The sequence below is a fragment of the Xiphophorus couchianus genome, chromosome 1, assembly GCF_001444195.1.
Source record: "Xiphophorus couchianus chromosome 1, X_couchianus-1.0, whole genome shotgun sequence".
NCBI classification, from domain to species: Eukaryota; Metazoa; Chordata; class Actinopteri; order Cyprinodontiformes; family Poeciliidae; genus Xiphophorus; species Xiphophorus couchianus.
The window spans coordinates 352,612-373,132 of record NC_040228.1 but is presented as its reverse complement, the minus strand read 5'-3'; the positions used below and the strand labels follow the sequence as shown (position 1 = coordinate 373,132).

At 40.7% G+C, this 20,521-nt stretch overlaps 1 protein-coding gene across 2 annotated transcripts in view; it reads left to right on the top strand.

The window, feature by feature from the left end:
• Positions 1–20,521, top strand: part of mtor (mechanistic target of rapamycin kinase) — a 147,903-nt gene that overhangs the window by 112,506 nt on the left and 14,876 nt on the right. For both annotated transcript variants that reach the window (XM_028021230.1, XM_028021223.1), the window contains exons 46-49: positions 4,767–4,941; positions 7,915–8,050; positions 17,516–17,663; positions 17,768–17,890. In XM_028021230.1, coding sequence (XP_027877031.1) covers positions 4,767–4,941; positions 7,915–8,050; positions 17,516–17,663; positions 17,768–17,890 — 582 coding nt within the window. The remainder of the gene's footprint in view (positions 1–4,766; positions 4,942–7,914; positions 8,051–17,515; positions 17,664–17,767; positions 17,891–20,521) is intronic.

Below are 20,521 nucleotides of genomic sequence, written 5' to 3'. Positions count from 1 at the left end.
CTGGAACATCCAAACTTTCTGCAAAGGAAACAACTTTGACAGACTGGAGAATGTTTGGAACGTCATGTGAAAAATCTATGACTGGAGACTTCTGGAGATTTAGTTGTAGTTTAATAAGACTTCAGAAAGCTAGTACTGCGCTGCACAAACATGCCAACAGCACGGAGGAGAAAAATCTTACATTTCTGAGGAGTTCATCGCCATTAATAATGTTGAACAGAACTGAAAGAAGGCAGGGTCTTATGAAACAGGAGGATGGTTATTGTTTAAATTTTTGTCAGACATAATTTTTCAGTTATTTTAATGACGTCATTGTTTGTTTATTTGCACCCAAGGCCTCGCCTTTATTTTGATCAGCTTTCTCCACCTTATGTTGTGTTCACACATAATATGGCAGAATCTAGCAAAAGAAATCTGCCCTCATTTTAATTAGAGCTGCACAATATACTAAATCGCATGTGTCCTTGCAAAATCAGTGCCTGTAGGTCGCAATCTCAAGGATTGGGTGAAAGTTTAGTGTCAGGAATTCAGACTGAATATTTTTCCAGTTGGTTGCATTAATATTGCCCCTAATGGCCACATCTGGTAAATAGATTGATTGGCTGAGATATTAAAACTCATGAAGACCGGTGGACATTGTGAAAAAAAAAAACAGGATTAAGTGTAATCAGTACTGTCATCTCAAATATGTATTTTACTAATACAATGCCCCAATGTCTTTTTTATTGTGAGAAGCCTCCCAATAAAACCTGGCCTCTTAATTGGAAGATTATAATTATTAGTGAAACGTAGATGATTTCCAGTCCTGGATTTTATTTTTGCTACAGTTACATGTGCAATACCCCCACCAAATAAACAACAGATATCAGTTCTTAGAGCAGCAATCAAAAAAATGCCATCCCAAACAGGTCCAATTCAACTGTAAAAAAAATCAGTTTTGTCCAAATTCATGTTAACTCAGGTCAGTTTTTTCCAATCATATTGTCAGATTCAGATCACATAATGAGATTTATTTTATCCTAACTTAAGAACAGTCAAATTCAATTGATCCTGTGAGGCCAACTTTTAAAAAACTTATCTACCTAAGCAAGTCCAGTTCTGGTCCTGTTTGGTCTGCTTTAATCCAACTCTAGTTTGTTTGCCTAGAGCACATATGTCAAAGTCAAGGCCCTCGAATTAATTATCTATGGCCCCCTGGATGATATTTAATGGGCTCTTTGCACCTGCCGCGCAGACGTCACAACCGCAATGCGCAAATGCGGCTCTCTTTTTTCTGCTTTGAGTTACCATGACAGCTAGAAAAGACAAAGTCGTATTTCAGACGCAAATAAAACAATACTATGAACATTATTGTCTTCCTAATATAATGGGCTTTTAAGGTTTCATGGATTTCCAAACGGTCCTGAATTAAGAAGATGATGGCTTGTAAATATTCGTCGCTACCAGTTAAAGCTAAAGCGAAGTAACACGGAGACCTTACGGAACACGGCCATATTTTTCTTAAAGCAACAACTCTGAACCTGAACAGTCAGCTGAACTAGAACTCCAACACCAGAGCTGCTCTACTGTTAAGCTATGGGCTTGTTGTTCCTCAGACTTCAGAAGCAAAAAGCCTGAACCATAAAATCCCAGTTACTTGGTCTCTGACACTAACGACAATAAACACACGTAATATACTTGAAAATATGGTAAAAACATTGTCCGTTAATGAATGATGAAAAATGTTTAGATACTTAAATAGCACATTTTTACAAAAAAAATGTCTGGCATAAGCTAAAGCTAATGTTAGCCACAAAGTTTAAAGAAAGTAAAACTCACCTTCATATCTGTGTCTAATGAGGCGAACATCTTAAAACCTTTCTCCAGCTTATTTGTTGGGGCTTCGGATCGATGTTCATCATTAATTGTTACCTTGGACAAGCCCTGCAAATACCCAGTGTAAAGAGCCATTTTCAATAGATCGGAAAAGATTGAGCTGCTTTTCCCCGAACGTGGAAGCTGAGGCGCAAAGAGCCCATTACTATTAGAACTGCCCGCAGGCCACAGCCGTTGCACACACCAACACTACATTCCCCACAATGCAACGGTATAGTGATGTGTCGGTCGCGAACGATTCGGCTCTAAGAGCCGGCTCTTTGAAGTGAACGATTGGAACCGGCTCCACAATGGGAGCCGTTTTAGGATCCTATTTGGGAGCCGGGTTTTTTTCTACAGTATATCGCTGTCTCTCCGCCTCCCTGTCGTTGTGCTTGTGCTCTGCAAGTGCCAGAGCCGATAGTTTTTCCCCACATCGTTTTTTTTTGTCCTCGCTGTCTCTTCTCCCCTTCTCCTCCCCCTTCTCCCTCTCCTTGCGCGTTTTGCTCTTCTGCCAGTGCTAGAGCGGAGAGTTTTTTTCCCTCGGTCGGTCCACTGCCCTCATGTCAAGCGTGTGCTCCACACATCTGACCAATCACACATAGTTTCAATTGATAATGTGGCGGGAAAACACTGAAAAAAAGTTTATCTCCACTTTTTTTGTGGAAACAGCAGGCAATTGGCCAAGCTGTATAGCGTTCGTCGGCAGGTGTTTATGTACAGACACTCACTCAGCGTCAAGAAGCACAACAGAAAGAAGGGGAGTCAGTATGAGAACTGAATAGGTGAAAATAAATGAGTGACAGAAAACGGAGCAAGATTTGGACTCATTTTAATGCTACATCAAGCTCCAGGGCAGAGTGCAGACTGTGCAAAGTCAGCATTTCCTATCGTGCAGGCTCGACAAACAACCTGCACAGGACATGCGGACATCACACGCATCGGTATTGCTATAGCATTGTTATGCGGCATTTTTACTCATCATAAGTGCTTAACAATGTCAATAATGAAACAAAATATTATAAAATTAGGTTTAAGCTATTAATTAATTAATAATGTCAAAAATATATATGGGGAGCCGTTTGGGAGCCGAAAGAGCCGGCTCTCCACAGTAAGAAGAGCCATTAGAGCCGCATCTCGAAAAGGAGCCGAAAATCCCATCACTACAACCCGGGTCTTTTTAAAATGTCCACCGATACTGCTCCGTCCGTAGAAGTAAAACCTCTGGCAAAAATTCAGACGGTAGTGGGACGACGCACATTCCATGCTAAACAATTAGTGAAGTTTAATAGGGGCATTTAAAAAAAATGTGTCAGCGATGTTCAGTGGCGCCCAGTGAAATCTTAGTGATATCTGTGATATCAGTCAGGAGAGGAACCGAAGAACCTAAAGAACCAGACATCAGTCTCTTCATCCCTCAATCATTTCCTGAGACCGAAAAATAATATAAATGGCAATTTAAAAGAACAAATCATAAACATAGATTAATAGTAAATAAATACATATTTTCTTTTGAGGTTACTGACAGAACCATAACAAAATATTGCTTTATTTTTTTAATGTACAGAACATGCAATTTTCCTTTGAAGGAAGTTTGTTTTTGTATGTTTGCCTTTTGAAAAATGGTTTCACTTGAAATTACTGACAGATCCATAAGAAAATATTGGTTTATTCATTTAATTATTAAATATACACTGTGTTAGCTCTTGGTTCAATAGGCTATGTGCAATCATTTCTATATATTTTAATAAACATTGAACCAGTCTGGTCCTCGGCTTGTAGCAAATTTGGTTTTTTGGCCTTCGGTGTATTTGACTTTGACATCCCTGGCCTAGAGAGTACGGTTTGTCTGTGGAAGTCTGATGTGAAATCAAACTGATGTCGACCAAACAAGTGAACTCTGATCCCTAAAAAACTCAGTTTGGTTCTAGTTGAAGTGAAGTGTAGATACAAGCGGACCGGAAGCAGGAAACCGACTACAGCGCAGGGCATTCTGGGTAAATACAACCAAAACAGACACGCTAGCCCAGCACTAACTTTAGATATGGATCATGGTCTTTTACCACAGAGAGAGGAGAAATTCTACAACCACCAAAGTCTGACAACACTCCCTTTTCTTCCATTTGGTGAAGAAGGAAGTTGCGCTCAGTGTCTTCTTCAGACATTTTCATGTTGTTTTCTTCAGTGATTCTTGGTGTGGAGGGGAACAGAATTTTCAAAGGGTTAGGTTTGTTTGACTCAGAGCAGTGTCAAGGTGAACCATAGCAGCTGAAAATGTAACAAATGTTGCAACTTTGATCCCCAGTGGAACTTAGTCTGTGAGTCTATGATGCATGAAAACAGAGACAGACTCCGTACCAGAGAACATTTCTTTTCACTCTAGTGGCTGTTAAAGACCTGCTGAGCGTCTCCAAACACATGGAAATCTTAACATTTTATCTTATTACAGCTGTCCAAAATTTTCAGTAACCTCAGTGATATTTTTACTTATTGTGTTTTCTTCCCCAGTGTTATTTTGAAGCTCTGTCAAATGTGACTGTAAACATTTCTAAGAATTTTACGTACAAGCCTTTTCAGAAAGAATGTATAGCAACAAATTATCTGCTGGATTCATCCAAACAGCAGATTTAGAGCCAGCCAGAGCCAGCTCCATGTCTAGTGACCATATATTGACATTAAACTCCTCTGGTTAAGGTCTCCAGATCCAGCAAACTCATAGAGAACCTTAAAGTTACGGGTTCTCATCGTAGCATCTTAATAACTTCAGCAAGGTGGAACCTCAACCTCTGTATAAGCCAGTGTCTGGTAGGATTTGCATGGCTTTAGGCTCTATGGTTGTTGTTTTTTCTTTTTCGAAGCTCAGCAGACTCCACAGTAATTGTCTGTTCCTGTCCTACATGCTCGCCTCACAGCTCACCTCCCTGGAGCTGCAGTACGTTTCTCCCAAGCTGCTGATGTGTCGCGACCTGGAGCTGGCTGTGCCTGGCACATACGACCCCAACCAGCCTATCATTCGCATCCAGTCCATCGCTCCCTCGCTGCAGGTCATTACCTCCAAGCAGCGTCCACGCAAGCTCACCATCATGGGTAAGATAAGGAGGAAATTGCAGTAATACATGGCTGCTGTGAGCCCCGTTTACAGGAGCAGAGCAGATTAGAGAGTGCTGGCTCAGGCCCAAACAGGAAGCCGCCTTGGGGTGAGAGGTCAAGGCTTTATTTAAAATTCATCTTCTGGGGGAAGTTTTGTGTGTGGCTAATAGAGGAGCATCAATCCTTCATTTTCTGCAGCTGAAGGAAGGCAGAAAAATGGTGAAGCAAACCAATTGCAAAACAACTAGAATACATAGATTTGTTACCTCGACCTGTTTTCCCGTAACATATAATTACTCAGTAATATTTTTACATTTCCGGTCAACTTAACATATTTTAATACAAAAACACAGTGGACCACCGGTGGACCGTCTCGGCACCCCGACCACCGGATTTACCAAGTTTTCTGGGTGAAACCCCGAAGAAGAAATTCTTCTTCTGCTATTGCCTAGTTGTCAATGAAATATAACAGTGAAGATTATATGAAATGACACAGGAGACACTTTGTCAATCAGTCACAGCTTCACACTGATTCGCTGGACGTTTTCTGCTTTGTTCTGACGTCAGCCATCAGTGTTACACAGCACAGTCTGTAAAGGATAATGGCTAATATTTCATCTGACCTCTGGAGCAAGACTTGAAATTAAGAGTTAAATTAAGAATTCATTTCCCTCAAGCACAGTTCTGTCTGTCTGATAGCAGTCCGGCTCCTTCAGAGGATAAAACTTCATCCAGAATACTTCAGATCTAGGTTTAATAGTTTTACACATTGTTATTTTATTTAATTTTGACCTGAAATATTAAACTTTAGTGTCCATTGGTTAGCCATTTGTCTGCTAGGTTAGCTAGCTTAGCATTGTTTTTAGTTTCAGTTTAGTTTTTATTAATTGCAGTTTTACACGATAAAAACACAGAATCTTTCCAAATAATTTTGTCAAATTTGTGTAAAATCTTAAAAACTATATTTTAAAATATCTTAACAACAATTACATTAAAAAAATCCCAGAAAACCAACACAGTTTATAGAAAATGTGTTCTCTTAGGACAAGTGACCGACCAAACATATCAGGCAAATAAAAAAACATTAAAACATTTTGTGATTTTTTTTTTTTTTTTAATCTGTGAAATCTGCTATATAAATATAATTGACTTTGTTGGGGCGTGCCGTGGTGGCGTAGGGGTTAGCATGACCTATATTTGGAGGCCTTGTGTCCTCGACGTGGCCGTCGCGGGTTCGACTCCCGGACCCGACGATACTTGCCGCATTTCTTCCCCCCTCTTCTTCCCCGTTTCCTGTCAGCCTACTGTCACATAAGGGACACTAGAGCCCACAAAAGACCCCCTGGAGGGGTAAAAAAAAAAAAAATTAAATTAAAAAATTAATTGACTTTGTTACTTATTATTGGCAGAATAACTTTCAAAAGTTCAGCAAACAAGTAACTCACTCAGTCAAAGCAGCTTTAGTTTGAGCTTTTCTAGTGGAGGTCTTTAAAAATATACTTTATTTGGGAAATATTTATCTTGGAGATAAAATCAATACAGTAATAACACTGTAGGTTATTTCATTTTTATAAATTTTAACAAAATATTATCACCGGAATGTCACCATGTTGTTCATGCTGCAATGCATTCTGAATAAATGACGTGTAATGGTCCAACTGTCTGGCTCCTCCAGCCAAAACAGTGATGAGTTTTTTAGTTTGTCCCGGAGCTCTTTGAAATAAATCAGAATGTAGAAATCACAAGAGATAATGAAAATGAGGAGGACCAAACAGAGGAAGAGGACATAGTTGGCTGTAGGAGCTGCTGGTGTTTTGCTGCTGCTGCCGTCTGCTTTGTAAATGAAACCATGAACAACAGGTACCTCTGGTCGGACAGTGTGATCCGGTAAGTACTTCTATAGCTCTGTGTCTGGACTTTAACACCGACACCGGACCTCCAGGATCAGGTCTGATCTGCTATACCGCAGGCAGTATAGCTCCTGTTAGCATCTCACAGAGCGTCCAGCTCTGCCTGTCTCTGCACGGCATTTATTTTTAGCTCGTTAAGGTAACATCGCCTGTTAGAACCTTCGTAGGTTCTGCTGGTATAAATGACTCAAAGTGTTCTGGAGAAATGTCCAGGGTACAGATTAGGTCCTTTGGAAGTTGTGTTCCACTCTGGCTCTTGCACTGTGCTCTCCTGTCTTTCATGTGGGAAATTATCCAGAGTCCCCTCAATTTTTATTTTTATTTTTTTAAATTACAGCCAATACAGTAGTGTCACAGTGTGACATTGCATTTACACCAGTCAAATGCAATATGATAAACAACAAATTGCAACATATTTAGGCCAACATGTTCAACTAGTCGTGAATCCTAGTTGAACATGTTGGCCTAAAGTAGAATGTGATAAAATATGGTCTACATATTTTATCACATTTTACTGCAGGACAGTTTTACCTCAAGCTAATTCTGTTCAAAGTAATCCTGAAAACACATCAATAGATTTCATAATCAAAAACTAACCACATTCCCTAGTAGTTTAGTTGTGTTAGTTTGGTGAACACTCTTTACGTTTCTTTAATTTTAGTTTTATTTTATTTTTTTTCAGTAAATGAAAATGTTTTTTTATTCTAGTTTTTGTTAGTTTCAGTTCTTTTTTTTTAATTCTCAAAGCAGCCACGGTGGGTTCTTTCTTCTTCAAACTCTGCAGTCCTACTTTCTTCATTTCAGTGGCACATTGTTCCCCCAGCTGTCAGAAATAATATATTTTAAGATATTGCGTTGTCATTGGATATTCTGGTGATATGAGAGCTCTGCTGTAAGCCGTGCTTTAGGACTAATTCGTGTCTTATGAAATAATTTTTCGTCCAGCCAGACTCAGCCTCAGGTTCTGCTGCTGCAGAGCAGCATCCGTATGACTGTTACCCAATACCATAGCTCCTTCTGAGCAAAGCATCAATAAAGTATGCTGTGGCTCCCTCTGCAGGAAGCAACGGCCATGAGTTCATGTTCCTGCTGAAGGGCCACGAGGACCTGAGGCAGGACGAAAGAGTCATGCAGCTATTTGGCCTGGTCAACACGCTTTTGGCCAACGACCCAGCGTCTCTGCGCAAAAACCTCAGGTACACACACAGGCTGCAGACACAGCCTACAGGTTGTGTCCTCCATCATCCACAGGACGGGCATCAGATAAAAAGAGAAACAGGAAAATGTCTTTACCAGCTGAAACACAAGTCCTTGTGCTTATTTAAAGAAGTCGTGTTTTCCAGGTCGTGACCCACATGACCAACATATACTGTACATGGTAGAGAGGAAGTCCAAAGAAACCTCAGTTTATAAATGACATCTTAAAGGGGCGGTATCAGGTGTTTCACAGGCACATAGTGACATTTTATAGCACAATTAAGTAAGTATGTTACCCTCTGTTGGTTTAAAAATTACATATCAAACATGACTTCAAAGAAGCTTGACTTCCTAAGTTGACGCCTAGAAGTTGGACCTGTCTTTTCAAGAAGCTGTGGCTCTTCCTAAAATCTGTCTTCAGCACGTCATCACAACAATGCTTCTCCATTATTCTGTTTATATATATATATATATATATATATATATATATATATATATATACGGTATATATATATATATATATATACACTGCTCAAAAAATAAAGGGAACACTTAAACAACACAATATAACTCCAAGTAAATCAAACTTCTGTGAAATCAAACTGTCCACTTAGGAAGCAACACTGATTCACAATCAATTTCACCTGCTGTTGTGCAAATGGAATAGACAACAGGTGGAAATTATTGGCAATTAGCAAGACACACTCAATAAAGGAGTGGTTCTGCAGTTGGGACCACAGACCACTTCTCAGTACCTATGCTGTCTGGCTGATGTTTTGGTCAGTTTTGAATGTTGGTGGTGCTTTCACACTCGTGGTAGCATGAGACGGACTCCACAACCCACACAAGTGGCTCAGGTCGTGCAGCTCATCCAGGATGGCACATCAATGCGAGCTGTGGTAAGAAGGTTTGCTGTGTCTGTCAGCGTAGTGTCCAGAGGCTGGAGGCACTACCAGGAGACAGGCCAGTACACCAGGAGACGTGGAGGAGGCCGTAGGAGGGCAACAACCCAGCAGCAGGACCGCTACCTCCGCCTTTGTGCAAGAAGGAACAGGAGGAGCACTGCCAGAGCCCTGCAAAATGACCTCCAGCAGGCCACAAATGTGCATGTGTCTGCACAAACGGGTAGAAACCGACTCCATGAGGATGGTATGAGGGCCCGACGTCCACAGATGGGGGTTGTGCTCACAGCCCAACACCGTGCAGGACGCTTGGCATTTACCAGAGAACACCAGGATTGGCAAATTCGCCACTGGCGCCTTGTGCTCTTCACAGATGAAAGCAGGTTCACACTGAGCACATGTGACAGACGTGACAGAGTCTGGAGACGCCATGGAGAGCGGTCTGCTGTCTGCAACATCCTTCAGCATGACCGGTTTGGCAGTGGGTCAGCAATGGTGTGGGGTGGCATTTCTTTGGAGGGCCGCACAGCCCTCCATGTGCTCACCAGAGGTAGCCTGACTGCCATTAGGTACCGAGATGAGATCCTCAGACCCCTTGTGAGACCATATGCTGGTGCGGTTGGCCCTGGGTTCCTCCTAATGCAGGACAATGCTAGACCTCACGTGGCTGGAGTGTGTCAGCAGTTCCTGCAAGATGAAGGCATTGAAACTATGGACTGGCCAGCCCGTTCCCCAGACCTGAATCCAATTGAGCACATCTGGGACATCATGTCTCGCTCCATCCACCAACGTCACGTTGTACCACAGACTGTCCAGAAGTTGGCAGATGCTTTAGTCCAGGTCTGGGAGGAGATCCCTCAGGAGACCATCCGCCACCTCATCAGGAGCATGCCCAGGCGTTGTAGGGAGGTCATACAGGCACGTGGAGGCCACACACAATACTGAGCCTCATTTTGACTTGTTTTAAGGACATTACATTAAAGTTGGATCAGCGTGTAGTGTTATTTCACTTTAATTTTGTGTGTTGCTCCAAATCCAGGCCTCCATTGGTTAATAAATTTGATTTCCATTGATGATTTTTGTGTGATTTTGTTGTCAGCACATTCAACTTTGTACAGATCAAAGTATTCAATGAGAATATTTCTTTCATTCAGATCTAGGATGTGTTATTTGAGTGTTCCCTTTATTTTTTTGAGCAGTGTATATATACAGTGTATCACAAAAGTACACCCCTGATATTCCTGCAGATATTTAAGTATATCTTTTCATAGGACAACACTGACAAAATGACACTTTGACACAATGAAAAGCAGTCTGTTTGCAGCTTATATAACAGTGTAAATTTATTCTTCCCTCAAAATAACTCTATATACAGCCATTAATCTCTAAACTACCAGCAACAAAAGTGAGTACACAGTTAATGAAAGTTCCTTAGGTGTCAATATTTTGTGCGGCCAGCATTATTTACCAAAACTGACTTAACTCTCCTGGGCATGGAGTTTATCAGAGCTTCACAGGTTGCCGTTGGAATGCTTTCCCACTCTTCCATGACGACATCACAGAGCTGCCGGCTATTCAAGACTTTGCGCTCCTCCACCTTCCGCTTGAGGACACCCCAAAGATGTTGTATTGGGTTTGGGTCTGGAGACATGATTAGTGAGTCCATCACTTTCACCCTCAGCCTCTTCAATAAAGCAGTGGTCATCTTAGAGGTGTGTTTGGGGTCATTATCATGCTGGAACACAGCCCTGTGATCCAGTTTCTTTTGCTTCAGTATTTTATAGTACATATCGGAGATCATGAAATATAACTCCCCAACACCTGCTACACTTATGCTGCCCCAGGCCATGGCATTCCCACCACTATGCTTGACTGTAGGCATCACACACTTATGACACCTTAGACCTAGTAACACTAACAAGTTACATGACATTTTGGAAGGAAAAGACAAACAGTGCTCACTTTGGACATTTATGGGTGTAGTCTCTTAGGAGTGTACTCACTTTTGTTGCTGGTAGTTTAGACATTAATGAATGTATATAGAGTTATTTTGAAGGAAGAATAAATTTACACTATTATAAAAGCTGCACACAGATTACTTTTCATTGTGACAAAGTGTCATTTTGTCAGTTTTGTCCCATGAAAAGATATACTTAAATATCTGCAGAAATGTGAGGGTTGTACTCACTTTTGTGATACACTGTTAGGCCTGTCACGATAGCAAATTTTGCTGAGCGATTAATTGTCTCAAAAAATTATTACGATAAACGATAATATTGTTTGAAGACCTTTTTACACTGATGTAATGGAAATGACCTAATAATGCATGCGATTTCCTGCCAAAGATAGATACACTTTATTTTCAAGAGAACACTAAACACTGGAGCTGATAAACAAAATAAACAAAACAACCAAAAACAAAATGGATTCTCAGTCTCCATTAACAAAAAATGTATTTGATAAAAACTAAACAACATAAAGCCAAAGTGGAAATAAATACTGCATTCAACCAAAAGAGTGCAGATTATGAAGTCTGTATATTATGTTGCCCTTCAGTAATAATTAGATTTAAATAGAGAAGATGGGCACATCGACTACCTGATGCAATAGTTCACACTATATGATGTTTTGCTGCTATTTTTCCCCTTACAACAATCTTAGAATGTTGGTCTTTCTAAGATTGTGTGGTGTGTTACGGTAGATCGTTGTTACCGCTCCGATCTAAATCAGGGGTTTTCCCCACTGGGAGCTTTAAGGACACCTGTTGAATGTGACAGGTAGCCAATCAGAAAGCGCGGATTCTCCTCCGCTTTCTGAGGGGAAATTACGGAGGGGAATCCCAAACAGCTGACAACCTGAAGTCCAGCGGACATTGGAGATGATATGTGGAAACAACATTAATGTTTATTCAACATGCAAAGAATATAGAAATGACAAGAGGAGGAGTTGGAGCGAAATTGCTACAGCAGTTGATAAACCCGGTAACTTTTCAGCTGTTCTTCGTTAACGTGACATAAATAGGTTCTAATGATTTTCATTCGGTCAGGACTTTACACTGATACTAGCCACATGTATTGCAGGTAGATTGTAGTAAAGCATTGATTAATGCCTGGTTTTAAAATTAGTTCACTGGACTTGTAGCCATTATTTTCTGCCCATTGTTGGACACCACACGGCAGGACCGAACCGATATACGTATCTTGTAGAGAAAAAGGCCTTTTTTCATTCAGTGTCATCAACAGAAAGAGAAAAAGGCCGGAAGAAACAATAAAGCCGATAATTAAAATGAGGTCGATAGTTTTAATTTATCGTGCAATTAATTGATTTATTGTTTATCACACAGGGCTAGTGACAGCCCATCAGTCTGGGGAAAGCTATAAGACCATCTCCAAAAAATTCCATCCACTGTGAGACAAATCATTTACAAATGGAGGGCACTAGGCATCACCGCAACTCTGCCCAGAAGTGGACGGCCGTCAAAACTTACACAAATAGCACCAGAAAAATAATAATGCAGGTAAAGGCCAACCCACGCATCACCTGAAGAGAGTTGCAGACCTCTTTTTTCTTTGTTTCCCTTACTTGGAAGGTCTGCTTTATAATTTGAGATTTGGATGTTCATTTCACATGATTATTATGATTTTTCTTTAGAAAACAATGACCATGTTCGGGTGGTTCACAAACTTTCAAGCAGCACTGTATATATGTACAGTGTATAGGCCTGTCGCGATAGCGATAAACGATAATCAATTAATCGTACGATAAATTACATGTCAATTATCGGCATTATCGTCTCTTCCGTGCTTTTTCTCTTTCTGTTGATGACACCGAATGAAAAAAGGCTCAACTCCGGTGCTCTCCACTGACCCTCCTTCCTCATTTCCTTAGTGTAAAGCCCAGCGCACACTACAAGATCTTAGAGCTGTCGGCCGATTGTCGGCCCATTTTCAAAACCTGAGAGACCACACATTAGCCGACAGAAATCCTAGGTGTAACGGTTCGATTGGGTTCCATCGTGCTGTGTGGTGTCCAACAATGGGCACGAAATAATCACTGCAAGTCCAGTTAGCTCATTTTAAAACCAGGCATTAATCAATGCTTTACTACAATCTACCTGCAATACATGGAGGGGAATTCCGCTTTCTGATTGGTTACCTGTCACATTCAACAGGTTGTGTTAACTCTCTGGTCGGGGAAAACCCCTGATTTAGATTGGGGCCACGACAATCTTCAGTAACACACCACACACTAGGGGTCACCAACCTTTTTTGAAACTGGGAGCTACTTCACGGGTACAGAGTAACATGAAGGGCTACTTGTTTGATACAGACATACATTTTCTTGGCTCACCCTTTATAACAATAATACATATATGTATATATGATTACATGCTGCCTGATCATATTAATGTTAGGGACTACTCACAATAGTTATCAGTAAGGCAGCTATGGTTAATTGCTATTATGTGATCAGAAGTTCTTAGTTCAGAGTTTTTTAGTTTGATTCCCTTTTGGAGCTCTTCTGTGTGATTCTAAATTGCCCACAAGTGATTGAGACTGGATTGGTGCAGTAACGCCTGCAGCTGTACAGCTGTACGCACTGAGTGCCTTGAAATTTTCCTTTAAATAAAAAAGAAAAGAATATTTATTGTTTTATTATCTAACCCTCTTTACTATTAGCAAAATTGTGGAGAAAAAAATATATTTTGTGTCTAACGTTATTGTACACATAGCTGTGTACAGTCTGTGAAGGGTAAGGTGGGGGTACGCCTAAACCTAAATCTGATTGGGCAGTTTGTTTTTGTTTATTTCACAGGTTGGCATTTTTCCGTAAGCTAAACATGAATGAGTGGAGTTTGAACGTCCCGTAGTTCTAAGAGCCCGCCTGAGCTTTTTACAGTGTGCGGATATGGCGGGTCGCCGGTTTATTAGCTTTTTTTGTAGTTTCGCGAACAGCTGACAGGTCACCCGCTGGCTAACACCAGCAAATGTCGAAAAAAAAAAAGGTCCGACAGATCAGTAGCACAAAACTATCACTGCACCTGACCTGCAAGAGCACAACCACCTCCCCAATGCGCAAAAATCAAACCTAAACCACAAGAGCAGCGGACTTTTTTTTTTTTCTCCAGACGATGCTAAATAATAAAGACATGGAAGCGAAGCCTACCGGTGTGGTTCACGGAAAGAGGAGAGTGTTGATCGCAGGTTCAGGTGGTGTCAGATGTCCAGAGGACGAGAAGGTGAAGCAATAATATTTGCTTAATTTCTACTCTACTTTGGCTAGATTAAATTCGACTAGATTAGTCTCTTCAGGAAGAGCGTCGTGCATTGCGCTCAGGAAGAGCGGCAGATGTCAGCCGACAGGTGACCCGCCAGCTCTCCAGTTCGGGAAACATCGAATAAGCTCATAAACCGACGACCTTCCAGAACTGCACCCGGTAAAAAGCTCAGCCGATCCAAACGACCGCTCTTAGAACTACGGGTGGTTCAAACTCCTGTCATTAATTTTTATCTTACAGAAAAAGCGCCAGGTCGCCAAATAAACAAATGTAAACTGACCAAAAAGATTTAGACTTTAGGTGCTCACCCACAGAGATTCACACAGATGTGCGCTACATACAAGATGTTTTGGCACAAAAGATCTTTCAGAAATTATTCTTTTCTTTTTTTACTTAAAGGAAGATCTCAAGGTACGCAGAGTATGTTCAGCTGTATAGCTGCAGGCGCTGCTGCCCTCCGATAATATCCTGCAGGCGTTCGCGAAAGTTCTGAACTTTAACCGTAGGAAAGAGTTTTATACATAAAGCAATTTATTTTAAATGTTTTTATCATTTCCTTTTTGAAAACTCTAAATATAAACAAATGTTATTACTTCAATGTAAAAACATTAAATTAAATAATTTCTTTGGCAGTGCTGCCTAATGACAATGGCTATTTTTAGAACTTGCTCCGCGGGCGACTGACAAGGTCCCCTTGGGCGACCAGGTGCCCGCGGGCACCGTGTTGGTGACCCCTTCACTACAGGATGATCAGTTACGAAATTGCAAGCGACAATCTTAGAACGTCCAAGGTTCTAAGATTGCTGTAAGTGGAAAATCAGGGCAAAAAATCATATAGTGTGAACTATTGCATCAGGTAGTCGATGTGCCCATTTTCTCTATTTAAATCTACTTATTACTGAAGGGCAACATAATATACAGACTTCATAATCTGCACTCTTTTGGTTGAATGCAGTGTTTATTTCCACTTTGGCTTTATGTTGTTTAGTTTTTATTCAAGTACATTTTTTGTTAATGGAGACTGAGAATCCATTTTATTTTGTTTTTGGTTGTTTTGTTTATTTTGTTTATTAGTTCCAGGGTTTAGTGTTCTTTTGAAAATAAAGTGTATTTATCTTTGGCAGGAAATCGCATGCATTATTACGTCATTTCCATTAAATCAGTGCAAGGTCTTAAAACAATATTATCGTTTATCGCAATAATTTATATATTTGTAAATCTGATTATGATTAAGTCAATGTCTCATCAACTATGAACCTCACCACACGTCACTGATATATATATATATGTGTGTGTGTGTGGGGGGGGGGGATGTATGTGTGTGTGTGTGTATATACACCATGTTCCAAATTATGATGCAAGTGATATTTTCTCAGATTTTCTTAAATGGTCAATGCAAATGATGGTCAGTATAATTTTCAAGTCATGAACTATTACAGTATAGATCAAATTTTACTGAACAAAGATCCCCATGAGAACAGTATTTTTTTTCAAAAATAAAAAACTCAAAATGCACTGTTCCAAATTATTATGCACAGCAGGTTTTCTAAACATTTTATGGATTATAAAGAACTGCAAACGGCCATTCTTTGAATGTACAGCATTAAGTGGTACTAAAATCAAAAGCTACTTCAATCAAAAACATCTTACAGACCGAGTTCCATGTTAACATAGGACCCCTTCTTTGATCACAGCACAATTCTTGATCCATTGAACTTGTGAGTTTGTGGAGTTTCTGCTTGAATTTCTTTGCAGGATGTCAGAAAACCTTCTCAGAGCTGCTGGTTTGATATGAACTGCATTCCACCCTCAGATCTTCTGCTTGAGGAAACTCCAAAGGTTCTCAATAGGGTTGAGGTCAGCGGTCAGAGGAGGATGGTGACCACACCATGAGTTTCTCCCCTTTTATGCCCATAGCAGCCAATGACACAGTGGTATTCCTTGCAGCATGAGATGGTGCATTGTCATGCATGAAGATGATTTTGCTACAGAAGGTACGGCTCTTCTTTTTGAACCATGAAAGAAAGTGATCAGTCAGAAAGTCCATATACTTTGCTGAGGTCATTTTCACACCTTCAGGGTCTCTGAAGGGGCCGACCAGCTCTCTCTCTCTCTCTCTCCCCATGATTTCGGCCCAAAGCATGACTCCACCACCTCCTTGCTGATGTCACAGCCCTGTTGGGACGTGGTGGCCATCCACCACCAATCCATTACTGCATCCATCTGGACCATCCAGGGTTGCACAGCAGTCATCAGTGAACAAGTCTGTTTGAAAATGAATCTTCATGTATGGCTGGGCCAACTGCGACCATTTCTGCTTGTGAGCTCTGGTTAGGGGCCCAATAGTAGGTTCATGCACCGCAAGCCCCTGGAGGATCCTCCACCTTGAGGTTCCAGAGGCACCAGCAGCTTCAAATAACTGTTTGCTGCTTTGTAAGGGCATTTTAACAGCTGCTCTCTTATTCCGATCAACTTGTCTAACAGAAACCTTCCTCATTATGCCTTTATCTGTACAAACCCATCTTTGTTCTGAATCAGCCACAAATCTCTCCACAGTACAATAACGCTTCAGTTTTCGTTAAATATCTAATCTTTTTATATCTTGTCATACGGCACTACACTATCTGATGATTTTCATCAGCAGAGAGATCTTTTCTCTTTCCCATATTGCTTGAAACCTGTGGCCTGTTTAATAATGTGGAACATCCTTCTTAAGTAGATTTCCTTTAATTTAGCTCAAAAAACAAACTAATCAACCAGCTCTCTGAAATTATAGTGATTCAAAGAGCCCTGATACACAATACCACCTATAAATTTGATAGCACAACAAAAAAATTTAATCTTTATGACACTTAAATCCAATTTGCATAGTAATTTGGAACACTGTGTATGTATGGAATAACAACTGATATATATTTGTTCGTGAAAATAATTACCAGGATGAGTCCATGTTTTTTCATGTTTTTATGGTTGTCCTGCTTGTCCTTTTCTTATTGTTCTCCATTAATCTTTCAGTGTATTCGTCCATCCATCTGTTTGTCTATCAGTTTGTCCATCCATCTGTCTGTCCATCAGTTTGTTTGTCCATTGGTCTCCCTATACTTGTTGCTTTTTGCAGGTTGTGTCATGTCTGACATTCGATGTGATTTTCTAGAGAAGTTTCGTCTTTACAGCTCCAGGTCTTCAGGGGAAGCTTTAAGTTGTGATGCACGTTTTTGTTTTCCACAAGTTGATACCTCAGACAAACTAACGGCTGGATGTTTGTGGCTGTTTGTGTCCATCAGCATTCAGCGCTACGCCGTCATCCCTCTTTCCACCAACTCAGGCCTGATTGGCTGGGTGCCCCACTGCGACACGTTGCACGCCCTCATCAGAGACTACAGAGAGAAGAAAAAGATTTTGCTCAACATTGAACATCGCATCATGCTCAGAGTGAGAATTCACCTCAAAGTTTGAATAAGATTACTTTTTGTTTTTAAACGTGTAGAAACAGCTGGAAGTTGGACACAGATTGGTTTGACCTGGGTTTGTTTCAGATGGCGCCAGACTATGACCATCTGACGCTGATGGAGAAGGTGGAGGTGTTCGAGCACGCCGTCAACAACACGGCTGGAGACGACCTGGCCAAGCTCCTGTGGCTCAAGAGCCCCAGTTCTGAGGTGCGATGCCGTCTCCTAACTAGGGCTGTTGTAAATTAATATTTTAGTAATTGAGTAATCTATTGATTATTCTTCCGATTAATCGAGTAATCGGATAAAAAAGAAAGATAAAATAAATATTGGTAAATCTAGCATAACACCAGTGTTACTATTTGATATTAACATCAGTCCAATTTTTCATATTTGAGCATCCCTAACAGTCACTTTTCTGTAGTTTAGAAAATTAACCTGTAACAATAAGACAAGTTTCTAAGTTAAGCTGGAGAAAAGCTATACAAGAATCTGAAATTATATTCAAGTTAATAATAAAGAGGCAGGCTCTAAACTTCACTTATAAAAAATGTCTATGCTCCATCGTTTAGTTTATGTATTCATTTTCAGTCAATTTCATAGATGAAGTCTCACTTTGACCAGCCATTAATAGCTTTTGTGTCCATGTTAGCGATGGGATTTGTAATCTTACACCTTCGTTCGTCATACTCAGAAATTCATCTACCAGCAATGTATCACCACAATGATTTCTGTCACCCGTTTGTTCAGACCGGGATGATATGAACTTTATTGTGCGGTTCGTCCTTATAGCTACACTTACGCTATACACATCAACTACTCAGCCCCCCGGCATGTTCAGTCTATCCGTATATAAATACTCCCACAGAGCTCTTTAACCGTTCGCTCTGAACCAGCAGCTCCTGCAGGAAAATGGCTGCCGTGATACAGGGATCGATCCAGTCATTTTAAGGATGTTTATTGGTCCCCCAAAAACGATGGAAACCTGGGCATTATCATCAATCAATAAAATCCCCACGAGCCGAAGCTGCAAATTGGACGTTATGCTGCTAACACTTAGCTTTCGTCAACAACTCATAGGTGGAAGTGAGAGCGCTGCGTAACGCAAATAATATCCCGATTGGAACTCAGTGAGCTAAATAATAAAAGAAGTTTTGAGGCAGATAAAATTTTCATTTTAATAATCGGGGTACTTGAATCATTCGATTAATCATTTCAGCCCTACTCCTAACACTCTGCGTAACCGGGACAATCAGTCAGGCTTAATCTTTTCAGACAACATTTTTGAATTTTCCTAATTTCTGGGTAAAATGTCAAGAGCTGTGAATTATACAGCAGACGTAAGAAGGAAGAAATAACATTTTCCTCTGAGAGACAGCCTTCTACTGACAAACAGGTTCTCATTTTATCATTTCAGGACTTCATTTACAGTGTTCCATTTCCAAGAACACAAGAACATTTCTGTCATTTTAAAGATATTTGTGAAGATGGCTGAAGTTCAGAGACGTTTATCTATGAAGCACAGTTTAGCAACAAGCCATTCAAAGAGACTTGCACCATAAAACATAATAAAGTAACCAATTATGAAACAAGGAATAAACATTACAGTTTGTCATCAAAATCATCAAATATGTTGATCAATGTTCCAGTTATTATGAATCAAATGAAACTAACCAAATGGGTTTTTAGCCAGAACCAAACATGGAGGAGCAGCATTCAGCTTCTATGATCCACAAATCTGGAAAACATCCGAAACACCGAGTTCCTTTAAATCTAAACTAAAACACTCCTGGTTGGAGCTGATTCTGAACCATAATCAATGAATCATCAATCAACATATTGATGTTTGTTACAGTTGGTGATTGTAACAAGACGGTTCAAAGTCATGATTTTATGACTTTGAACCGTCTTGTTGCTGAAATGTGCTACATAAATCAATATGGTTGATTGATCGATCGATTTGATCTTTTCCATGTTTGATTCTGGATTTGATGCAGAGCAGAACCAGAACATGAGAGGTCAGCAGGTTGATCCAGCAGCAGATCTTTAATCCGTTTTGTGATTTCTAAACTCCCAGCAGGATTGTAAAGTGTCTTCTCTCAGTGAAGGACTGTGGAACCGGGCCAATCCACTCCATCTCCCTGGTTTTAGTCGGAACATGAGTTCTATTTCATCCCTACTTGACCGCCAGAGGGCGGTGCTGAAAGCACTGAATGTTCCCTTTGCGCATGCGCCGTTCAGTAATAATATCAACAGAGTCACACCTGTGACATATTGGATGATCAATCAGAGGCTATATAGCATGACGTCATCCGAGGCTCTGCTCCTCTTTTCTTCTCGGGTGCGGTTCGCTTTGTATGGCATCGGCCTTTTTAATTTCTGGATCTTTTCACCGTCGTTGGACGCCCGACTGCCAGTTGGCCGGAGTAGCGGTGTATCGCCCTCCTAGGGCTGCGACGGATCTTCGTTCAAGGTACTGTTTGTTGGAGATGACAGCGTTTTCCGCCTCCTCTCCCAATTCACAGCTTATAACCACTGTGTTTGTACACATGTTGGAGCTTAGCTAACGGTGTTAGCCTTTCTAAGATTTGACGTTTTGCTTTAATTGGTGACGGTAGCGTCTTGCCCCCTCTCCCAATTTTAGCCGACCTTATAATCGGTTTGTTATTACTTTGATTGATAACGGGAACCTTTTTGGCCCCCTCTCCCAGTTTTATTTGGATTTTCGTCCTGTCCGGCCATATCTGACGGCATCAGCCCTCTTTTTCTTCACCTGAAGCTCTTCGTTTGCTGCTTTAATTGGCGATGGCAGCGTTTTCGTTCTCCTCTCCCAGTTTTATT